This window comes from Pseudochaenichthys georgianus, chromosome 6 (assembly GCF_902827115.2).
Source record: "Pseudochaenichthys georgianus chromosome 6, fPseGeo1.2, whole genome shotgun sequence".
Classification (NCBI taxonomy): Eukaryota; Metazoa; Chordata; class Actinopteri; order Perciformes; family Channichthyidae; genus Pseudochaenichthys; species Pseudochaenichthys georgianus.
The window spans coordinates 33473794-33498678 of NC_047508.1; the positions used below are offsets into that span (position 1 = coordinate 33473794).

General features: G+C 40.8%; 2 protein-coding genes across 6 annotated transcripts; both read right to left on the reverse strand.

The window, feature by feature from the left end:
• Positions 1-1898: 1898 nt before the first annotated feature.
• On the reverse strand, positions 1899-10645 carry nr2c1 (nuclear receptor subfamily 2, group C, member 1). Of its 3 annotated transcripts, none has more exons than XM_034084404.2 (14): positions 10447-10645; positions 8665-8796; positions 8213-8446; positions 7992-8070; positions 7716-7895; positions 6950-7130; positions 5845-5941; positions 5433-5617; positions 4959-5112; positions 4681-4802; positions 4391-4533; positions 3554-3691; positions 3296-3401; positions 1899-2794 (listed from the first exon to the last, which is right to left on the reverse strand). In XM_034084404.2, the coding sequence occupies exons 2-14, from the start codon at positions 8734-8736 to the stop codon at positions 2623-2625; spliced, it is 1863 nt and encodes a 620-aa protein (XP_033940295.1). In that variant the 5' UTR covers positions 8737-8796; positions 10447-10645; the 3' UTR covers positions 1899-2622. The 3 variants fall into 3 exon arrangements, with proteins under 3 accessions (XP_033940295.1, XP_033940294.1, XP_033940296.1); XM_034084403.2 differs by lacking the exon at positions 10447-10645 and adding an exon at positions 10248-10394; XM_034084405.2 differs by lacking the exon at positions 10447-10645 and adding an exon at positions 10248-10393 and having other exon boundaries at positions 6980-7130.
• A 248-nt stretch (positions 10646-10893) lies between these two features.
• Positions 10894-24657, reverse strand: LOC117447621 (FYVE, RhoGEF and PH domain-containing protein 6-like). Of its 3 annotated transcripts, none has more exons than XM_034084393.2 (21): positions 24421-24657; positions 21456-23418; positions 19528-19663; positions 19273-19340; positions 18659-18689; positions 16643-16794; positions 15796-15952; positions 15577-15664; positions 14979-15029; positions 14800-14858; positions 14638-14709; positions 14193-14261; positions 13957-14040; positions 13766-13845; positions 13520-13622; positions 13251-13397; positions 12499-12604; positions 12153-12247; positions 11942-12070; positions 11716-11855; positions 10894-11628 (listed from the first exon to the last, which is right to left on the reverse strand). In XM_034084393.2, exons 1-21 carry the CDS (start codon positions 24431-24433, stop codon positions 11592-11594), a joined length of 3780 nt encoding a protein of 1259 aa, XP_033940284.1. In that variant the 5' UTR covers positions 24434-24657; the 3' UTR covers positions 10894-11591. The 3 variants fall into 3 exon arrangements, with proteins under 3 accessions (XP_033940284.1, XP_033940285.1, XP_033940283.1); XM_034084394.1 differs by having other exon boundaries at positions 10895-11628; positions 19273-19334; positions 19528-19666; XM_034084392.1 differs by having other exon boundaries at positions 10895-11628; positions 19528-19666.
• Positions 24658-24885: the final 228 nt, after the last annotated feature.

Genomic DNA, 24885 nt, shown 5'->3' on the forward strand with positions numbered 1-24885 from the left:
CACCTCGGCCGGTATCACTGGACACTGCTGAGATGTCTTTAGCTGGTACTTTTATTTTTTATCTTTAGAATTGATTATGCTATATCTGTATTACTACATTAAAGTTAATTTAAGAGACACCTTGTTTTGTAGCAATCTCCTCACTACTAAAAGCCCCAAGAGGCCATGGGAACAGTCCAGCGGGGCCTTTCTCTCACATTCATTCAGCCTGCTAATCCACCTGGCTGTGAACACAAAAACCCATGCATGTTGCATCACAAAGCGCTAAACCTTTACAGTTACACACAATATCTTTGTGTTTCGGGAGTTGCAGATTATCTGTGCTCTTTTGTTTGAACAGCAAGTGTAACATGGCATGCAGGGAGAGTAGAGAGATTTGGAGATATGGCCTTGGGGAATCAAATTAAAGAGCTACAGGATGTACTGGACTTCTAAGAACAGCATCAGAATTAATCTGGGCATTAAGATTTAATGGTCGTATCAGTGGCTTTAATTAGCTGGACTCAGTAGGTAACTACAGCACATGAACGCTTTCATGTGCTGTCCTCTGTTCCCGCAGAGCACTGATGAAAAATTGATTTGCTAATAACACACTGAAAGTCTATCGTCCTCTACACAGCAGCCTGAGATATCTTCCACCGCCACGTTACACAAAACACCGCAGTACATTTGTGGGTGAAGATACAGATTTTGCATTATTTATTCAGAAGGACCATGTAAACAACCTGCTGAAGTTATTAAACACAGAAAACAAAGAGTTATGCAGGGTTTGAAATTATCCAGATAACGGAGACAACTTTTTTGAAGGAAGCCCCTAAATCAAAATGTGGATAAATCTATGGGATTAATGCAATTTAGGGGAGAAGACAACATGTTTATACTCTAGTGTTCACCCCAAAATCTTTGTGTGTATGTGGTCATATTTATTTGTAGTTTACTTAAAAACGGATTAACAACTAATTGAGACATGACAATGACATGAGTCATTAATCTCTTTGATTGACAATGGTCAAAGTTTGATTAGCTTGATGAACTTGTGAAAAAAATAATGTTAATCGCTTTTAATAATTTGATTACTCGGTACCACTTTACAATAAGACTACCCTTATAAAGGGTTTATGAATAGTTTGTAATTCATTTATCAATTAGGTTGTGAACACTTTATAAATCATTAATAAGCTTTTATAAGACATGAGATAAACGGGGCAACTGTGACCGGTTGCTTGCCAAATAGTGAGCCCACATCTATCTGTACTGCTAAGTCTTATATTGGCTACTTAGCTTACTTCGTGTTCTTCATCAGCCAGCATCCTTGTTGTCTGTTGTTCACTGAGTTGATTCTCGCTAAGTCATCTTGCCAAATAGTGAGCCTATGTTGAAGAATGAAAACCATGTTAGAACTGGTTTATAAATGGTTCTTAATGATTAATAAAGTGTTTACAACCTAATTCATAACCTAATAATAAACCCTTTATAAGGGTAGTCTTATTGTAAAGTGGTACCGATTACTCTATTGATGTCTGTCTGAATTTGAACAGACTGATAAACTGGCACATTATTTGTGGAAGCCTGTTTTTGTATTTAGAGGATTTTTGCAGCAATGACAGGCATAACAAAAACATAAACACAAAATACACAAAGAAAGCTGATTATAACTCAAGCTGTGGACCCACCATTTTATCCAAACAAGACTGAGCATGGGTCCAAAATAATTATATCTTTGGCTGTTTGAGAGTAAACATCTACTTGTGTTTAAAAAAGAATTCTCACACAAATACAAAATTGTGTTTAAAAGCAAAGAACCTGAAAAGCTACTCTTGTTTCTTGCAGTCGGTATGTAAACAATGCATACAGTAAATCATCTGGAGACAAGGAACGGAGTCAGATCTGTCATTTATACTCTTTACTTATATTCATTCCAAATAAAAACTCACTTGTGTAAATAATAAAGAAACATGGTGGAAATGTGTTTTTATTTTTTAATGACTTTTTCTGTCCACATTATTTTGTCCAAAAGATGGGATTGATGAGTTACCAAGTGTTGCCCATTATAGCCTTCTTGGTGCGATCTATATACAAATCTATATACACAATACGTTCATGATGTCAGGTATTTAACAAGTGATGCGGCCTGATCCTTTGGATTGCCAAACAAATAAGAAATAAAGGTTATAACCTTTTTGAAATAACAACATCTCACATTTTTTTTCTCTGCATAATTATAAGAAAATAAAAAAGCATGACCACATAGGAAAGAAGTGAAAATCAAACCATCCTCATTTCTAAAAGTAGAAACAAGATTTACAGAAAAAAGGAGAGGCTTGCACGCGATGAAGCATAAAATACTATGTACAATAAAAAGCGCAATCTACGATGCAGGTTTCCAGGTTCCCTTCCTGAACGGGCAGAGGTTGGCAGGCGCGCAGCCGCTGATTTCATTCGTCCTCTTTGTGAGTTCTACTGACTCAGGAGTCAGAAGCCGGAGCAAGGTAAGAGTGAAAACTGATTTCCCATAGGATGCCGAGTCATAAATACAGTATGTTGGGACCACTTTGTGATCGCTCTGTGGAGCTCTCTGATTGGCCTGCTGTCCAGTTCAGTTACTAATGGCACAAGCTGGTGTCAGACCCCAGAGGCCGCCTGGCTGTTGTAGTCGGTGGACTCCATCTTCAGGATGTACGGGATGATGCTGTCGATCTGCACGTTGCCGATGAGACCGGCGAAAAACAGCTCCTCAGTGACAGCAGCACTGATCAGCCGGAGGGCGGGAAGTCGCAGCAGCAGCTTGGATAACCTGCGAGCAATGAGGGGGAAATTAGAGACAAGTAGCAAGTACATTCGTTATATTATCACAAATCGGTCTTGCAAAATCGTACTTCGTGCTTATTTTCATTATAAATTATTCTTCAAATGTCAGAAAAAAGTGAAAGATGTCTATGCCAGTTTCTAAAGTTCACAGGAATGTTTTTTAATGTATTGTATGTGCTGCAGGTCTCCCTTGAAAAAGAGATCGTTGAGCTCAATGGGATTTTACCTGATTGTTGAATAAAGGCTACAAACAAACAATTGCTTTGATAGTTCAGCCCCAGTTTAATGTTATATAAAACGGGGAAAAGCAGGAAATCTCCACATTTGAGAGCAGAAGACAGCTTTTTCTGACATTTAAAGGTTCATTGATAATCAAATGATTATATTCCTGAAGACTGATTCAGTGTTGCACCTCTACTAGAAATATAACAATTCTGTATCAGTACATCGTAACCTTTCATGTAGCACAGAGGTAAAGCCTACTGACCGATAGGAGTCTTCTGGGTAAGTGGTGGTCACGTAGTCCTGCAGCTCCATGTAGGCCTTCTCCTGAAAGCGCTCTATCTGTGGAGTATTATCTATGCCTGGGTGATCTGGCACAAAAACAACAAATGCAAACAGTCAGACAAGAGCCCATGCTCATTTAGCCCTATGGAAATCTTTTTTAAAGGATTGTTCCCCAACAGGAGGATAAGAACTGGGAAATGTAGTTTTTATTGTGTGAACTGGTGAGTTGTGAACGCACCAGGACTGAAAAGAATGATGGCTTTGAGGTAGGCATATTCATAGGAGTCTGGGGACAGCTTGATCATGCTGTTGCAGAACTCCTGCATTCTCCAGATGTGCTCCATTACTAGTTTCACTCGATCTGGTGACAGCTTATCTGTAGGAAATAAAAGAAAACATGAGTTAAGGATGCAAGGGGAAAGACATTGATATAGATTTCTATGCAAAGTAAATACGAATAGAGCTTGTATTACATTGTGTTCCCCTTTGGATCACATTGGAAAGCAATTGTATTCAAATGCTAAGGTCTGGTCACAGCAAGAGCGATAAATGCAAATACATAATGTGAGCATCCACACTGATAGACGATAAGGTTCTGTAAACGGTGGCACCGAGTACCCACTGCAGCTGAGTCCAAGCCCTAAAGTGGATTCTGATGGCCTGTTACTGCTGAGCGTTGTGCAGAGAAAGACATTAAGATAAGGATATGAATAATAAGCATAGGAAAACGGTCCAAGAGTTGCAGCTGCTGTGCCTTCCAGCACCATGGAGAAGAGAAGAGAGAGATGCTGTTTATTTAAATGTGTACACTCCAGAACATATGGCCAAAACTCATTTGACTATTTCACCCTAATGTGTGAGACACTGTTGAATTCAGATGGATTTTAAATTCCTGTGAGCTTTTTAGTCGGTCATTAAATCAATCCAAGTGATCCTAATGATATTGTTCACTTCTGTAGTCGTGCAGTAGACACAGTAGTTATCAAGTGGATTTGCTCACTCACGATGTTTAGCTAGAATTCTAGCTGTGGACGCCCTTTGACCTAGCAGGCAAACAAACAGCAGAGCCTCCTACCTTCCTGTAAGCTCGTCTGCAGATGGTTGATAATGGCACTTAGGATGGTACCAACATTCATGACGTTGGAGCACTGAGCCAGACCCAGGGCGAACAGCTCATTCCAGCAGGCTTTCATTAAGTTAATGTCATTATCTTGACCGCTGTAAAAAAAAAAGAAAGAAAAAAAGGAATTAATTGAACTGTATGGCCACATTAGGGAAAGCGCACATTTAACTGTCATGTTATAACTGACAGGTAATGAATGAAGGTGTTATCAGACAATGAAAGAAAATATGACGAAGGCTTACCCGAGGGTTTGAAAGGCAGGGATGGAGCGAGCCCAGTGCATCGAGAGAAAAAGTAGCCGGGAAGCTGACTCACAGATGTAGTTGACATTGAGGTACTCTGGCACAGGCAAAGGCATCATAAGCTGTAGAAACACATTAGAGAATGAAGAGGGAAAACATCACTGTGGTGTTAGCTAGTTTGATTTTAAAATGTGCACTCGGTCGAACATAAGCAGGGGTTTTTAGTCTCAGTTGGATTTCACCCTGAAGCTAGAGGTCAGTGTCCGCTGTGGTTTCACCTTGAAAGGGATATGGCTGTCAGAGAGTATCGGCCCCTCCAGCTCCACCACAGGACCCGACTGGTCCCCTGACATCAGCTGCATGGTGGCCTCCAGGGACTCTCCTGCCGAGCCGTCAGTAGGGTGCAGGACTTTGGCCAGAGTGTCAAAAGCTCTAATAAAGTGAAGAAAAGAAAGTTAACACAAAAACATTTAGACATCGATTCTATTTGAGCTTACATGGAAACAAAGGATAGAACTCAAAGCAGCACTTGACATGTTGTTTATTTTTAAATAACCGTGGGTGAATCTAATTAAGTCCTAAAGAGCGGAGTCAGAAACCACATGGCCCTGCAGGAAATTCTATTAAAGCTTTGTAACAAACAGAGAACAACAGCCCCGGGTTTCTTTCGAGTGCTCACGTCTTACAACTTATTCAGAAACAACAACTGGTCAGTATCAGAGCCTCTTGATTCTGTATGACATCTCCCTCACCGAGTAATATCACTTGCAGTTTGCTCATCTGCCTGGAGGTCTGTCATGGAGCTGTCCCCGTTGCTAAGCGTGTCATCTCCCATCATGTCGTTGCAGCTGTCATTCGCTTCCCTGGCCTTGTTGAGGTGGGCGAGGGACGTCACTACATTTGCCAGCGTGCCGAGGTCACCATGAGACGGGTCATCCTGCAAAAAGGAACATATTTTGAGTTAACAAAACATTGGTGGTTATCACTCAACTACTTCAAGAAAGAATGACCTAAACAAAACTGGTTTACATCATACAGAAGTTTAGACACATGCAGCTTCAATGAGCAAGCAAATACTCATTTCTTAAATATAAGTAAAATCGGCTGTATCTATACTAATATTTAGGAATTGTTAGGTAGGAATGACATGTTGGACTGTGTCACCTTGTCGGGGGATGCTGGAATCAAGATTGTGTTTTCCATCTTGCAGAACGGTTGCTGGATGTTGAGCAACATGCTTGACTCAAGCAAACTTGTAGACCTGAAGTTGGAAAAGACACATTTCACATTGCATTATTTAATATATAACCATGCAATATGAGTAAGTTATAACTCAAACTCTCATCAGTTGATTAGTTACATGTGTACAGTCTCATTCAATCCAATCCAATGTAACAACATCCTATCTTTACGAATCCTATGTCAGATAAAGACAATGAGATAGAAAGATGCCAAGTCAACCTTACGGCCGGTCCACACACATGCATGAAAAAAATCTTGATGCTGGGCGTGTCTGAAGCTTGGCGATTTTTTGCGAGCAACGCGACCAACAACCAATCACATGAATCTCCCGCCCCCGACATACAAAGCAATAGCAATGTTAAAACGAAGTAAACTGGATATAAACTCCCCAAACAGGCGAAAACCTACCAGTTTCACCCACTGTCTCTGCCACCTCCCTCCATGCCTGGTTCCTCCGGTTTGTATCGCGGTAAATAGTTCTGGTCGTAAAGAACCGGGTGATTTGCTACCGTAATTTCTCGTTTGGAATATGAGGAAATGAACTCTCCCAGCTTGCACGCGGTTTGATTGGCTAGCACTTGTACTGGCGGGATTTGCATAAACGGGATTTGATTGGCTGATGCCAGCTTCGAAAGCATCGGGAGCATCAAAAGTTGAACATTGCTCAACGTTTGATGCTCATGATGCTTCCAAAGCCATGCTCCGTTCCCCACAATGCAGTTCGGCGAAGATTCAAAATATTCTACGTCACCCCATTCAAGTGAATGGGCGAAGCTTTGAAAGATTTTTTTCATGCCTGTGTGTGGACGGGCCGTTACAGACATTTTTGAGACTGTGGTTAGTAATGGGATTGTAATGAACTACAATATATTGAGAGTTTTTTATTTTATTTTATTCTGCCAATGGATATACCAAAATAGAGCAAGTGAAATTGAGTAAAGCTGTGCCAGATCATGCAGTGGAAATGCGGCACAATTAACAACAAAAATAATGCGTCGTGTTTTGTGAAGTGTGTGTGTGTGTGTACCTGGAGTCATGTTTTATGAAGTGTGTGTACCTGGCGGTCTCCTTGTCGGACATGAAGGTAGTCGTGGCAGCCAGAGGGCTGCACAGGTTTTTGCGGATGTAGATTTTTTCAGTGGAGGCTGCACAGTTGACAGATTTCTCTCTGGTGTTCACTTCAACAGGTTTCCTCTCACACTGCACAGCTAGAGACAAAACAAAACGTAATCAGAGTCAAACATCATATAAGTGAGAACTTAATAGGTGCTTTCACACCGGAGTACTTTTCCCCCCGAACTAGGCCGATAGGGGGGGGGGGAGATTTGGTTTCACACCAAAAAGGATCTGGAACTAGTCGCTAGTTCGCGCGAACCTTTTCACCCCCAGATAGTCCCTGCTAGCGAGGTAGTACTTTCCTGGGGAGGAAATGGTTTGTGGGTGTGTCGGCCACACTAATCATTTCTGATTGGCAGGGCGAATTGCAAACCACGGCCCGAAAAAGTTTGATGATGATGAAGAAGAAGAAGAAGAAGAAGAAGAAGAAGAAGAAGAAGAAGAAGAAGAAGAAGAAGAAGAAGAAGAAGAAGAAGAAGAAGAAGAAGAAGAAGAAGAAGAAGAAGAAGAAGAAGAAGAAGAAGAAGAAGAAGAAGAAGAATTCCGGTGATAACGTGATCGACTAGGACAGTTCGAAGGACTAAAGAGTTCGGGGGGGAACAAGTACCGGCTAAGTACTTGGTGTGAAAGCGGCTAAAGTGTTAACTTAAACTGTAAATAGAGTATTTTACTCTTACAGTCCTGTTTCATGCCCAGCGATATGCAGCGCTGCAGGCGACAGTACTGGCAGCGGTTTCGGTGGAGCTTGTTGATGGCACACTCTCCGGAGCCTCTGCACGTATACACCAAGTTCTTTCTAATGCTGCGTTTGAAGAAACCCTTACAGCCCTCACAGCTGACAGCCCCGTAATGGCGCCCTGAGAGAGGAAAGACAAAACGGGGTCAAGTTGGAAAATCTTTGCTCACTACTGAAAACAATTGTAATGTTAAAGAAGGTTAAACTTAATTCCTACCAGAGGCCTTGTCCCCACAGACAACGCAGTACTCCACAACCGGTTTCCCAAGAGACTGGTCTGACCCTTCAGTCACAAACTGAAAAACAAATTTAAACAAAGTTAAATACAGCACATATTACATTAGGTTTGGAAATATTACACGTCTGTTCTTTAGTGATCAGACCTTTCAGTAACTCATTTCTTACAATTGGAATAAAACTAATATTTCCTGGATATACCTGAATCTGCTGCCCAGCCAGATCAGGGGAGGCGAACAACAGGTGGTTGATCCCAGAGCCGTCTTGTGAGGAGAGGATGACTTTGTTGGCAGAGCCCTCCTGCTTGGCAAGGATCACTTTCCCTGCAGAGTGGTAGTCAGTGTTTGCTAAAATATACTGCTGTTTTCCAGGGGAAGACGGCTCAAGTGCTGTGACGATCTGGATCTTCTGACCAGTCTGCTGATCAGTTACAATCTGTAAGAAAAAAAAAAGGAAAACATGAGTGATTGTTGACTTTATGCAGAAAGAGAAGTTAAGCTAATTATATGATAAAGAATAGGGTTTGTATTTATGCAAACAGAATGCATGTCATTGGGGGACTAAGGATATTTTGCAAATTTGAAACAGTGTTATGTTTTTCTGTCAGCTGTTTGACGGGATCTTTGAAAGAAAAGAAGATGATCATTCTTCACCTGTATTCTGTGTCCTAATGCCATGTTGCTGTCTGCCGACACAAGTTGAATCCTTTGAGTCTGCCCATCCATTCTGATACTGCGTACACCTTCTACTGTTCTTCACATCAGTGCCACATGAGGCATTCACACCTGTCGAGAGAACATATGCTTTACGTTCTTTAAAGTAATTCCTTCAAGAATAAGGCTGAGTTTTCTCTTTCTTTTGAAAGTGGTTGTTAACAAACAGTCCCATTTTGTAACATTTCAAGAGTCCCTACATGTGTTTTTAGGAACAGATTTTTAACACAGCTGTCCTAGATAGTATTTTCTACAGTTGGACATTATATGTGGGATTGCTGCAACATAATTTAAAGTGGCCATGTTCAAAGTAATGCAGGAACATCCAGTACAACTGTGGAGCTCTATATTTGCAATGGTTCTGGGTAACAGAAAACTAACTGTGGAGGAATAAGCTCCATCAGGGAACACTGACAATACTCATTAATAACATCATCAATGAACTGTCGGTGTTGGTCTTTCATATAAATGTGTTACTATAAGAAAAATATGGAAAAACATCAATTTTGTTGAGTAGATCTTTGAGTTCTGTGTGTAAACATGATACCCGTAGGACATCTCATAAAACTTTTACCACATGTGCAAATATCATGTCTTATATACCGATGTGTATTGGAGCTCCACAGAGCTCAATCCCAATAGTTTGAATTACATAAACTGTATCATATCTCAGATATGTTATTTAAAGCGAGTAACGTTAAGTCTTACAAAAACGTAACTATAATGCTACTACCCTTTACGCTCCTGCTTTAGTTCCCCGTTACCTCTCCCTTTAGGTTTTATATATCTCTGGACTAAACGTGATTGATACTTCTTAACGATGTTAACGTGGCTTGCAATCCTCCGTAATGAACGATAATATGAAATAATATCATCTGATTTATGGTATTGCGTGCTACTAACTAATGTTAGTTCGTGGCCTATGCTAACCGCTAGCTCGAAACTGTACTATTGATGGCCTGACAAAATATGGCATAATATGAATATTAAGTGTCAACGAATGAGCGGTAAAGGTGCAGTAGTAACACAAACAAGCTCCTGACAGCCAGCTATGTAAAATCGATACGGAAGATAAAGGTATTTCTTTTCCTGTGGGTGAAAGGTCAAAATTGAAGGGTTAAAGCATGATGGGGTTCAAGGCCCATGATGCTCAATCGCAGAGTCAGCGGAGGGACCTCGCGTTTTACAAATCGCAAAACCCGCACACATTCTTGCACTGGATATCCACATCTATCATCAATTTAACAAGATAACTCATGGGTTAACACTACGATGAGCTGTTCTCACACTCAGACTTTCTTTTAACGATGTGGCTGCTTGGTTTGCGGATGATAGTTAGCATTGCTAGCGCAGCAGCTAACATGAGCTAACGGTAAGACAGCTAGCTGACGGGGCTAAGCTTGTTGGCTAACTAGCCTGTTTGTGTGCAACATTACTGCTTTGGATTAGCTACACACTAACATATAACGTTACCTACATACATACTAATGCAGACGCGTACAAATACCAACACTATTACATACCTGCCTATTTTAGTTTCGAAGCTCTGTGCTCCGGACAACAGTGCTAACGAGCTAGGATAGCTGTTTGCTAACCGGTAATGGTTGCTTCCCTGCTGCAGACCTACTGAACACTCCCTCCCTTCCTTCCTTCCTGTGTTACTGGTCACTCGTGTCTGGTTCTTGAACATCGCATGCATCCACATTAGTAAACATATCTTACCTGTCAATTAGCTGTTGTGTCAGATTATGTATAAATCCTCAATATATTAATATTTTAACTGTTTGTTGCAGTTAGTGGGAGGGTCAGAGTTCGTGACCTTTTTCCATCAATAAACGATTCACGCACATGCGCAGTTGGGTGGCATAGGCTCATAGCCTATGTGTGTATGTCTATATATACGGTCTATGGTGTGTATGTGAGAGCATACAGTATATGGTGTCAACCTGTCAAAAATATTGTTGTTTTAAATCACAGGAGTAACGGCATGTCTATCACAGTGTATGAATACCTTTTGTGTGTTATGTTCAAATATAACTTATGGTTCCACAAACTCTTACTTGGCAGTTGTTGAAGCTTACTCAGAATAATGTGTATTTTGTTTTGATAATTGGCAATATAATAGGATATAATAGTATGAAAACAGTCGTCGAGAAGACAGGCTTTGTTTAAAGTTGTACAATTGTTATTACCATAACAAAATGCACAATCAAACAAACATGCATTACAGTGACATCATTAAAATAATAACAGTGAGATTCAGGGGACATTTGATTACATTTAATTTACAATCCACTATATTTACAGAAAAATGCTTGTAGGGATTGAATAAATGTACAGCCATTTGAATTACTTAAGTGCAATAAACATGGTACAGTTATGCCCATACAGACAACAACCCCCTGATACACCAGTAAGAATGTAGGTTGTAGAGAGGGTTAATAATGAGTGCACACTGTGTGTTTAACAGACAAATGCTGGTGTGAAATAAAGTAATTATTACTATACAAGGAACATCTACACATACTGCAGGGTTTGTTTTGAGCTCTAAAATTCATTACAAATCTATTTACAATGGGCTTTATTAACAGATATCTGCTGGAGATCCAAGCAGGTTACTAAAAGAATTATACAAAATGGGTAAAAAGTCTAAAAAAAAATTCACATGGAGCGACTTATGATTCCTAATTTTTATCCAAAACTGCATAAATCCTGGTGGCAAAAATTTAAATATAAAACTAACATGGCTATGTCCTACTCTATGGTTAATAAAAGCAATACAATAATGTATTTAGGTTGCATTTCAGTGCAACTAATATGGTGTCTCTATAGTCGGAGAGCACTGAGGTAAACGCTGTCAACCAATGTTAGAGCACCGTAGCTTCTTTAAATGTGTCGACCCATCTGTTAAAGAAAAAGAAAAAAAGTTATTAGTCTTATTAATTTCATACCCATGTGCTACAATAAGTGGCACGACTATTTATACTGTACCTCTGTGCCGTTTGGAGGTCGTCAGCTTTAAAAATGTAGTAAAGTGTGTTTTTGTGGTAAAGCTTAAAATGTAACTTCTGTGATGACTCCTCTTTCAACACGAACCCTAACAGGGGCTGACTCTCTAATGCGGCAACGTCCTGCATGAAGACACAATACAAGAGTGTCAGATAAAGATTAAATCAATTCGCATTACTTTAATTATAACATGACACTGGGATCTTACCTCACTTGCAGCGTACGTGTACAGGACCTTGTCTTTGATAACGAACCACAGCCTCTTCCCCTGCTTTTTGTTCACCTTTGACCTCTGCAGGTACCCACTCATGGAAGAGTTGTCTGTGCTCGCTGTCACCTGAAACAAAAACACATCTGATTATATACATCAGGTCATTATCACCTTCAGTGCATTATGATCATAACAAAGCATCAATCACCTCTTTGAGAGCTGCAGGGATCTTCTTCTGCTTCCTGTTGAAAGCAAAGGTGGCTTTGCTTCCAGGGGACACAGCTGCTGATTGGGCTTGTTGACCTGATCAAGGTGAACAATGCAGTGGTTTAATAGATAGAAAAGACACACAATACCTGTGTTGGTTTAACTGCGTCTAATCAACACTGATGCCTCTGTTATAAGGATTAAGAAGAGCCTGGTACACAGCATCATTACATCTCCTTATTTATGATCCAGCTACCATCCTATCAGGCCCTGTGATATGACTTTTTTTTTAAATCATTTTGTATTGGATCATATTGCATACAATGTCAGAAGAAAGCAAGACTTACTTTTCTGCTGCAGGAGAACATCGATACACTGGTCACACACTCGGGCTAAATGATTCTTTAGGTATTCAAGACAGTATTTGTTGGACGAGCAAGACTGGCACACCACCTGAGGGGATGATTAAGCATAAAATATGTTCTTTTTTGCTCGACAGGAATACTTTCCAATCCAATTAAATATCTGCCAGACATAAGGATAATGTCTTTGGTCGTGTGTTTGTGTGCCTATTTCTTTCGGTGAATCAGCAGTTAATCTTACATACTACAGGTCCATGAGCACAACCCTTTTGTGGTCATTTATAACTATGCTCAGGGATCTTCTCGTGGTTGAGGTCATTCCAAATTGCCAGTAGAGTACTTACTTTTCTTAACTAGCAAAAGGTATTTTTGTTCGATATTTATAGGACATTATCAGATTTAATTTGAACCAGAGCATCTGCATATTCATTTTATACCCGGTAGGTTATGATCCACTAAAGTAAGGCACAATACAACTTTAATAAATCCCTGTTTTTGTTATCTTCACCACTTGACTATAAGCGAACCAGGAGGGATAGTTGAGTGAGATTAAACTCTTAACAAGGGAGAGGGAAACTCTACTGAGTGAACTTTCTAGTTACATAATGATATATATTTTTAACCAGCTACTCTGTTTTTATGAACAGTTTTATAACTGTTAATTGCAGCTCTCATTTATTATAAACATTATTTTAGAAACTGCGTTTGATTTTGAAGGGAGACTTTTGTGACCTTACCTTCCCACATGCGCGGCAGTGGTGTCTCCTCCATGTCAGCGTGAACTCACAGGTGCAGATCATACACATGGTGGTCCGCGGGTCAGGGATCCAGATAGGGGCTTTGGATCCCAAAGGAGCACCATCCCCATAATCCCTCAGCTCTAACTGAGTATAAACAAACAAAGACATTAACTCTCATCACTCTTACATAAGCTATAAAGTACTTTGATTTAGATCTCATCAGTATCATAAAGTATACACTGCAAACAGGAAATGTGTTTTCTTACTTCTTCTGGAGGCTTGCCCGATATAAAACTGATCTTCTTCCTGGTGTAGTCACTGATCGCTGTGGAAATAGCCTCGAGCCATTCATCTCGCTCAGTGGCTGAACTGCAGAGAGAAAACAGAGTGTGAATACACGCCTACACAGTACTCACAGACCTATGCACTCAAATAAAGAACACAGGAAGCCTGTTATGAAACAGCACGTTCTTAAATTACCGAGAGATGTTTCTTTTGTTTCTGATCATTACCTGGCTGAGAGAATGAAGGAGCGCTCCACGCTCTCAATGTTCAGCTCGTTCTGATAGGCCTCTTGGCTTGGTTTGCTAACCTGTAATTCATTTCATTGTGAGCAATGATGGCAGCGTATAACATATAGTGGGATAATAACATATATGTGAATAGATGACGAGTGCAAAGAAATAAGGAGTGAAGTTCTCACCTTCATCCCAGCCAGAGACAACATGTTGTTGAACTTGAACTGGCCGGACTGAGCAGGAGTTGTGTACAGCAGTGTGTCGCTAAACTATAAAGAACATGACAAAGAAACATTACTTACTTTCTGTCATATCGTCTTTGCCAATACACAGAAGAGCTTAGAGTAAGATTTAGAACATCGTGATGATATTATTGTATAAAAAAGATACAAGAGAAAGAAGATATAATGTGTTACTGTACCAGGAAGAACACTCGAGGCTGCATGACCTTTCTCGACAGTTTCTTCAGGGTGCCCTCTCTTAGGAAGATCTACAGCACAAAAACGCCAGAAGGTCAAACATTTTTTAATAACTCATGACTTGTTAATTATTTCCTGATATTTATTTATACTTTCCTTTCAAACTAATCTGCCCGACTGTACAGCTTCTGTAATAGTGCAGTTGTTCTCCTATTGTTATTTCCTGTTCCTTAAAGTAAAAATATTATCTCCCTGGATTTCATTTTGTATTATCCTATTTATTCTGAAAAATACGATTTTATTTAAGGGCTTTAGGGTTTAATGTCAATGAAGTGAGGTTCAGACAAATAAATCAAATATGTGTTGATTTAACAGTTAACATTTAATAGAGCAATACACAATAATTAATAAAACATATAAATCCAAGCTAAAGCTTTATGGTCTTACCCGCCCAGGCTGGACTATTTCATGGTGGCCGTTCAGTCTGCACTGCACCTGGATCAGCTTCTGGAAGTTATCCTGAGAAGGAAAAAGAACATTACAAAAATGCACAAGGACATAATGGAGCTTTTTATCAACATGTTAATAGAATATTTTTATTTTCCTCACCCCTTGTTTCATGATGTCGTTGGCATGATTGGCCACTTCTTTCACTATGACAAGGGCCGCTGGGTGGATAGAAATGTAAAAAGATGTGCATCAAACACATAACAGACGTTTTTATGTGTTTCTATTCCTGAAACTATCAGGTGAGTTAGAGTACGGATTTAAAAAGGAACTTTGTTTACCTTGTGTGTCCTTGTAATCATCAGAGTCCTCAGACAGGTTTTTCAGATAGTCTGAAACACAAATAGAAGTTAGGTCCAACTCTAACAATAGAGTTAGGTCCAACATTGAAAAATACGTTGTATGGGTTATAAGTGCTCAGTCTTGTGTTACATTCCTGGATTATACTCTAAAATTAAAAACGGTCTATAGGTGCTCACGTAACAGAATTATACAGGAGTGAAGTACAAACATTTTCCACATTTTGGTCCCTAGGGATCAACTCTGATCCATTAGACTCATGAAACACTAAGCTCACTCATGTTAAAGCTTGTGTTGTGTCACCACATCTGATTTGGGCTGCACTTCAAAGATCTTATTATATGAGGATTGGAGGAGCAGCAAAGAAATTCCAAAGCATTAGTATTTTTCTGGACACCAGAGGGCAGCAAGATGCCAAAAATGAAAAACATCACAGGTTTTTTTAACTATGTTTAGGGGCCCATAACTACAAGGAAGTTAGTTCGAAAGGGATTCATTAGGATTTGCAGGTCATGTGTCCAGAAAGTAAACTGAATATGAGCCTGATGCGTAATGAGAATGACTCTTCTGCTGATGTACCTGTGAGCAACATCTGATACTGAGGAATCCTCTGAACAGGCTTCAGGAGGTAATGCTTCAGAGCCAAGTTGGCACAGCGTGGACTGGCCTTGGACAAAAAGAAATTACAATTTAGATACTTTTTAAAAAGGGACGAACTCTCACTTGCATAAACAATGAAAGCTCAGTTATGCAACAGTCACTCCCCCTCTGCAGGAGGAAACCGGTTAGCCTCGTTACCTCAAATTCCCGCACCACGCCGCCGAATGCAGGGTTCTTCTTACGCTGCTCTTCCAGTAGAGCCACATTCTTGTCAAACTCACGGATGTATGTGGAGTACATCTTGAGATACGGCCCTTTCTTCAGGAAAATATCTGCTAGCTTAGCATTTTCATCCCTGTAAAATAAGGTAAAATTAGTAATATTTCAACATTATATTTTCAAATGTTTACAATTAAGGTTTATTATTATTTCTCCAATAGTTATTGTACAGAAAAATTTATACAGAGTTGTTGGGGGAAGTACAAGGACTACTTGTCTAAGCAAAAATAACTAGTATCGCATTTACAGAAGTAAACAAGTAAAGGTCCTGCATTTTGGTAAAAGTATTCAAGCATCATCAGGAAAATGTACTTTTAAAAAAAGTACTCAATACAGAAAAATGTCCTCGGTTACTGTTCTGCTATTTCATATTATATCTATATTGTTACTCCCACATTAGTGGCAGCAGTATTTTATAGCAGTAGTCGGTAGAAGTATAGAATAAATTGCTGATTATATTCTCCACTATCAATAGATCTTTTGGGTACAATTTCAGAAAATTGTGAAAAATATCTTAATATGTAAAGCTGTCTCTAGTGAACATGCTTGACTAAATATAAATACTCACATTCCCTGCGTAAACATTAAGTTATATCTTTAGTTGAACTACAGCGTCAGAACTATTAAAAAAAAATACCAACATTTAGACACAAATATGGGGTCATGGGTTTAAATGTATCTTTGTATACATAGTGTATGTGCATATATAGCTGTTTAAGACAGTAAACGTGATGAATATACACAAACATTCAAATATATTATGTACCATTTGGCCACTCGGTGCTTCAGCTCTCTGAGCAGATCCTGGTTCAGTTCATAGAGCTGAGGGAGGTAGTACAGGATCTGGTTGAGAAGACGCTCCTCAATCACAGGCTTCCCACTCTGACGAGACGCCGTGGACACCGCATCACGGAAGTCCTGCACGTCAGATAATCAAATAAACAGACGGATAAAGCGTCAGCAGGGCATATTCAGGAACTCATCCAGGCAGGAAGAGGAAAACCAGAAGTAAATCTACATGAAGTACTGAAGAAGAACTAAAAACAATAGAGGTTTTAAATCGGTCTGCTCTGCAAATCACATATATCAGTTACCAGAACAACACTACAACAAGATAAGCTCCAGAACCATTAAGTATAAAAGATACAGAATATATTCGATTGACTCAGGAAGAAAGAAAAAGGAGAGCAAGAGACCTTGAGCGTGCCCCCTCTGCTTCGTTTTCTGCTGATGTGGAGGTTTTTGTGTGGTTAATGGGACACATGGCATATAAAACTGCCAGACTGCGCACCCAGTAGAGCGCTCCTGTGGTTAACATGTGTGATCTGAGGGCGAAGGAGGCGCGTCACGTGAAGTAGGATTTGGCAGGGAATTAGAAAAAACCGGGTGATTCATAAGATAAGAAAAGATTATGCAGCCGTGACTGAATCAGCAGTAAGTGAATATTTCTAAATGGGGATAACAACAGGGTGGACAAAAGGCTATTGTTCAGTTTGGTTTGATGGTCTTGTCTTCACTTTCGATAAAAGGTTATATATGGCTTAAAAGCATTATTTTAACTTAGTTTATGAAGCGCTTATCAGATGGACCACACCACATATTTACATCGGGCTATAAATCAAAGCCTTTCTTATCTTCGTGTTACTGGAAAGATGACCTTTTACAGACCATAAGGTGTTCAGCTGACGGCAACATTACACACTGCATGGCTGAAAAACACGTCTCTACTGATAACTCAGATAAAAGCTCACAACAAATGTCATGTGGTGCTCTCATTAATCAGTTTGTGAAAAGCTGGCTGAGTGCCTGGTGGGGATGGAGAACAGAAACTAAGTCACCTCTACATTCTTCTGAACTTGGTATGACTGATCCTCATTACTGGACTCTATTGCTCCACAGTCTGCAGAGCACTTCCTGTCTGTGAGGAGTTCACGACTCAGTCCCATTACAATCCTGTTTGGAGATCTGTGTCTCGTAAAACAAACATCTCATACCTTCCTGTATCTATGTTTTGAATATGTTTAATCCCTGCTCACATAATTAAAGTAACCAATCAAACCTACAAATGAGCATAATGTCCTCTATAAATGTGGTAGTGGATCTCCATCACTGGGTGAATACACACATTATTGTTTTACTTACACAATCATATTGATTTTTGTCTGAAGGATACAGTTTATAGTGTACGTATACTGATCTGACAAACAAGCGCAGCAAAGAAACCAGAGCTTCATATTGGAGTTCTGGTTCCGTTATGGATTACATTTCTTAATCAACAAACAAGTGTAGCGTTACGGTCAGATATCACGGCAGAGGAAAACCATGAGGAATGTGAGCTGTGTGTTGGAGACAGTGTTGTCCTGCATGGGGTGTGACCCGGTGGCTAATAATCAGACACATATGTAGAATGTGTGCTCACAGTAAACTAGTGCTAGATAAAAACATATAGAGAGCATTTTAAAGCTTTCTCTACACCATGTCCCGTTCCATTTTTCAAAAGATAAGAATATTTATGTTTTTCAGCTGACTTCACCAAACAACATTTGTCATGTGGCCCATTCCTGGACTCCTAATAAACTTTTAATGTTGACTGCAAAAATATATGAAACAAATCTTTCAATATGGATTTCTATCTCTCACTGTGTTTTAATCAAAAAATGTTTACAATATCTTTGAATGTATTTTATATAAGTCCGCTTTGGAATTTTAAAAATTTTATTAATGCAAACATATAACTTTGTGAAGCAAAAAACACAAATGGATAATGTCTCAGGATACTTACAACATGAAGCAGCTTCAGGACGTCGACAAACCTGAGAAAATGAGGGAATTAAGAAAAGTTATAAAAGGATGAGTATTGTTATAGAGAAACGAGTCTCTTTCCCAAAAAGAAATACATTCTGGCAAATCTAGTGGTGTCTAGCTATGCTGCTTAATTGTGTTTATTTGCCAGGGTTTTGAAATGTCCGTCTCCATTCAATACAATTGAGGTGAATACAATTCTGTCAAAGCACATAATGTACTAATAAAACAATTCAAGATGTCCTTCAGAGCCTATAGCTCACCCTCTTTGACACCCACACAAGCCTGGCACACAACAGGTGGAATACATACCTTACACCACACCCATGTGATAAGTGCCGTAAGTGACCAATTACAACAGTGTTGGGTGTGAACACATAATGACAGTCAAATAAATAATAGGCGACAACAAAATAAGCATTTTGGCTCCAACATCTAGTAATGATTTGTATTTTATACCAGAGAAATGAAACTGAAACCTATCGATATCTAAGTATGTTTGGTAGCATCCAATTACCCCCTTGATGAAATTGATATAATATTGTTTTTTTCATATTTGGTTTAACCTTAAAAGAAAAAAATGAAGACTCTTACACACTCTCAGAGCTCATGATTTCTGTGGCGATGTGGTGAATCTTGTTCTTCTTTTGCCCACTCTGCCCCTGACAAAAAAAAAACACAGACTTAGAATTTCAATGCACTATAAAGAAACCTTGTGTAGTTCATGGCTAAATCACACACCGATCAATCTGAAACCTTGCAAAGGGCAAACCCTGTGTGATGATTCCCAAAAACATTTGTGAGCACTTCTAGAGAGTGAAGTCATAAATCTAACTGTGTGCCTCTCACCGTGCTCTCCTCTGCCGGCTCAGCTTCTCCTTTACTGGAGATGGAGCTGCTATCGTCCTCTTCCTCCGAGGTGTTGGCCAAGATTTCATCATCCGAAGGGCCGTCGTCCAAGGGCGTCACCTCCTCGTCCACAGAGCTTCTGTCAAAGAGGGACAGGATGTTAGGGTCAGGGGAGAATAGAGGCAGATGCCAGAGCATGAACACATCACTGTATTGGTGATTAAGACACAACGCAGCAGCTGCATGCAGTTATTAAAAACACTGAATCCAGCTGACTGTCATTCCCATGCTACATGATTAGTTTAAGAAGTACAAGAAAGAGTGGATGCTGTTTATTAAAAAAGGGGGAAAGAGGTGAGGTTTGGAATACAAGCACATTAATCAAAGAGGAGTGCTTTGGATACAAACATTACATTACATGACATGTCACTTGTTATACGCTTTTATCCAAAGCGACTTACATACTCAATACTGTGGGCAATCCCCACAGGAGCAATTCGGGGTGAAGTGTCTCCGGGACACAACGACATGCTGACTGCAGTGGTGGCGCAAACAAAGGTCAGTCCAGCAGTATTTGAACAATTCCTGCTCTGATCAAGAGGGAGCCATGCAAAGAAAGAAAAGGAGACCCTGACACAACCAGGAAGAAACATTAAATAATAAACTATCAACACGGGCACAGGATTCTAGTCTTGTCGATGGGAAACAAAAGGACAGCAAACCACTAACACCCCAGATCATACAAAACACTGCTTTTAAATGACCACATGTCGACAGCTAAAAGCGGAACAGCACCAAAAAGAAACTGGATCTCAAATGCCATAAAACCCAGAGGGAGCTCTACATGTGAAACGACGGCCCCTCCCTGAACAAGAGCTGCAGAAAAAGAAATAGGCCGGGGCCGAGCAGCAAACCCAATAAGCCGGACTCTGTAAGTCTTATACACTGTGGTATATGTACAATGTTACGCTGTTAGTGGTCTCTGTTTGTGAGCTGATCAACGTCCTTAAACATGTGATCGCTGCACAGTTTGAGCTAAAGATTGGTGACACACTAAGCTGTACACCCCCGAGTGTACAGTTACACAAACTGTAATCCTATTTTTCTGACTGCTCACTCACAATTCAACAAATGAGGATAATTAGAAGCATTTCTAACTATAATTTAATCATGCTAAGTTTAATTGAGCTAATTAAGCATCAATGGGGTTGTTCTAGACTAGTCGCCTAACTGTATCAGGATCAGTTAAATCAAAAAGACATGTTTCCAGCTTCCCGAGAGCTGCTGTATATCTGAAGTGTTGAACATTTGAAACAGAAAAGCTCTTTCATCAGAAGCCTTACTCTTCTTTAGTTGACCTATTCCTCTTATTTAAAATAGGACTTTAAATGAAACCGTTGACAGAAGGATTTGTGGCTTATGCTAAGAAACATAAATATGCTTTCCAGAAGGACACACTCCTTTGAGGAAATACTTAGTAAAGCATCAAAAATCGTATTTATGTGTGGTCAAAAATCTCAGCGACAGATCCTTAAAAACGAAAAAAAGAACTGTCTGCGTGGCTATAGCATTGAAAATGTTAGCATGAAGTGTATTTTTCGAAAATGAAACAGACAACCTAATCATTTAGATGCCTATCTACAATCCATCAACACCTGAAATGCTGAGCAGGTGTGCCACTATACCAGTCAAATTCCCCTGACAGGTATCTGCAACAAAGGCACAAATGTGACAAGCTTCTCCGTAAACTTCCTGGTAAACAAATTATTCACAGTCCCTTTATCTCATTAACAAGATCTTTTTCTCAGCTGATTGTTTTAAAGAGGCCAGAGGTGAATACCAGAAACAATGGAAATCACTCAACATATTCAGAGATAGGATGCGAAGCACTAAGAGAAACAAGACAGATAAAAGCCATGATAATATACCTCTCAAGGTCTGTTGGCGTCTGATACTGCTCAGTGTTCTTCTCAAAGGACATATAAGGCTCCTGCTCCTCATAGATGCCCTCATCATTATACTGCCAGGCTGTAGGCTGTGCAATGGACCCCCGAGGGGATGTGACTTCCATTCCTACATGCACATTAATGTAGTCTGCTATTTCTTCATATTCAGGCATGTTTTCGTAGTAAATATCCTGTTCTGTTCCAGGAGGAAGGTCATCTCCGTCCACGCTTTGCTCTACTCCGATCAGCGGGCAGGAGTGTTTACTCTGAGGGAGATGCGTGTTGTCGTCCTCGCATGCATCCAGCTCCCTGTGCACGCTTTGATCATTATCATTAGCCGAGCTCTGGCCTCCTTTCATCAGCTTGGGAAGCATCATCACAGAGAGCTTCAAGTCCAGCAGTTTCTGGAAAGAGTTCCTCTTCTGTCCGTCGGAGCGCAGGAGGTCAGCGCCGGAGAAGGACTTGGATTTCTGTTTGTTAAGGCTGGAGCGAGAAGGCTTCATTATTCCAGGGGTTAGGAATTTTCTGCTGGTCTTCACCCCTGGCGGCGCAGGCAGCTCCTTCATCACCCTCTCCTTTAAAACACAATCTTGTAAAGGAAGTGCTTGCCTTTTCTCTTCATCTCCTGATTTCCACTCTTCTTTTTCCTCAGAGGATGCCTTCCTCTGCATCCAAGCCATCGGGCTGCTGCCGTTCCTCTTGGGCTTCTTCGGAGCTACTTTGACCACCTCTGCTGCCACGCTGCTGGCAGGAGGCTGGCTCAGATTGTGCGACCTGCTAAAAGGAGGCATAGGTGTGAAGTCACTGAATACTGACTCCTGATCACGCGTTAGTTCTTTCTCCACCTCTTCATCCTCCTGGTCGACTGACACCTCCATCTCCTGGATGTTGCTGTCCCAGCCCAGGTCTTCCTCCACCACATCCGTAGGGAGTGGCTGAAGATCATAGGTCGGTGCTTTCTCAGATGCTGACAGTAAAGGTTTTTTCTTGGGCGGAGGGGCCGGCTGGGCGCAGGCTTTTCTTGCAGACAGAAATATTGGCGCCTCATTTCCAAAAGGTACACTGACAGACAGTGACGAGCTGCCCTTCCCCTCCGATGACAGCTTCACCTCTTTGACGCTCATTTCCCTCCCTTCCTGGCTCACCATCTCTTCACTCTCCTCCACCACCTTTTCCTGACGGGCCAGCCCAGCTGACCTGGGTTTCCGTGGTACAGGGACAGGGATGGGCTTCCTAGAGGCTGCTGGGATTGGTTTTGGCTGGGACACACAAGATATCTCCTCTGAGCCAAGAGCATCTTCCTCTGGTCCTCGCCCAGGTGAAGTCTGAGGTAGTACGTTACCGTTTGCCTCATCGCTCCATGTTCTGTGAGGAAGGGACGGCCTAACAGTCGGAGGTGTTGGTGTCTCTGTTGGACTGGAGGTGTTGATGTCTGTGTTGAGATTTGGGTCCACAGTTTCTTGAAGAGGTTTATGGTTTGTGAGGTGAGTAGTGGTAGCAGTGTTCATCACTTTGCACGTGTCTGTTTTCTCCCTACTCTCATCCACAGAACCTCGAGATGTAGAGACGATCTTCCTGTGTGCTGACGACTTCCTGCCGCTGCACATGCAGTTCTCCTGGCTGCACAGACAGATCGGAATAATATAATCCCAATCTGGCTTTTTGTTCTCTTGCTGTATTCCATTCTGCGAGTTAAGAAGAGCTTCGGTCTGTGGCGTTTCTGTTGCAGATGTTTGGAGCAGGCTCTTCGCAGCAAGAGGTTTGGACTCCACAGCAGTGGTGAGTTTGGAGAGGCAGGGTTTGGGGGCCACTACCGGTTTAGCCCTCCTCGGTGTGCCAGGAGACGGGAGAGAGAGACCTTCTCTTCTCGGGGTTGCAGGAGACAGTCCTGGCCTCTGGGTCTGGGCCAGCTTCGGTTTGGGGGCCACAGGTGGCTTTTGCATGCCTACAGAGAAAAAACGAAACAAATGCACTTCAGATTTTGTGTACTTTATCTCCTCTGAATTAAAGCCTCTTGTCATCTGAAATACATCGAACAGATTAGGAATCTAACTATATTTGATGCATTTTTGGTGGTCTGACAGATGTTGCCCTAATAAAAGTTCCCTCTTAACTATGCAGCATTGATCCTAACCTAGTGACAGCTTAGTGTTGGACTGGACCACCTCTCTGGGGGTGAAAATATCACATGGCTTATGCTTGCCACTCTACACAACAGCACTGTACTCCGGCTAATGGTGCGTGTCAACTGGGCAGAGGAGGAGGAGGAGCAGATGGGAGATGAAGAGCGGGATAGTAATGGAGGAAGGGGTGCAGGGACTTCCAAAGAAAGTCATGCAAACTAGCACATCTGGCTGAACCAATGACCTAAAATTCCTCTGTGGTGAACCGAACAATAACAGCTGATTTGCTGACAGAGAGGGAGGTTGGTTTTTCCCTCTGCACATATTTCCTCATTCAGAAAGCCACCACAGGTTAGACACAGCCAACACAAAGTTTTTCAGGAGTTTGGATTTGGAGATTTTACAGTGAACCACTGAAGTATACTGAGTGGGATATGTCCCATATACTATAATACATATCTCTAAATAAAATCCCAGGATTGCCATTTAAATAGCTGTACAAAACATTGACTTAAATACTACACATTCTGTTTTAAGTATATGATCTATCTCAAATCGTTTTACACACGGAATTGTTTGTCTGTATGAACCTATACACAGAAACAAGGACAGGGGCTGCAGATTAGCTTCAGCTAGAAAGTAAACATTACCACTGTTGAATGTATTCTCCCTGTGTAACACTGTTTAGATGTAATTCCCCCAATAAATAAATGAAGTAACAGATAAATAAATATATGGTTTTACAATAAATCGACCTGCTTTGATTTTATCTGATCCACTAACAAAACTCTGACCAGAACAATCATCGAGTTTCCGTCGCTTACCTGAGTTAATCATCGCTTCACTCACTTCGTTTCTGTTTTGTCAACTTTTTTTAAATCACTGCAGCGGAAAGAAACCATCCTTCGTGTCCGGATACATCTCAAGCCGTCGACTCCAAAATAAGTTATCAGTCAAAAAAGCACATTTTCTCCGCTTTTCTTCGAGAACCCCATGAGATCCTGCTGCCCACAGTTCATTCTCCCCGCAGCCGCACTGACTGCCTGCCTGATTAATGCAGAGCTTCCTTTGTTTCCATGAACGATCCAGCAGGGGGCCTCGTGACACACTGACACATTAGTGTAGCATTTACTAAATCAGAATTGTCTCATGTGCACATCTATTTACCCTTTTCCTACCTAATTGCATTTTTACTAAATCATCACTACTCACATTTTCCACCAACGCATCTTTCCCCAGACATCATCATTGCTAATTTTAACACAGCAAGTGTGACTATGACACAAGAG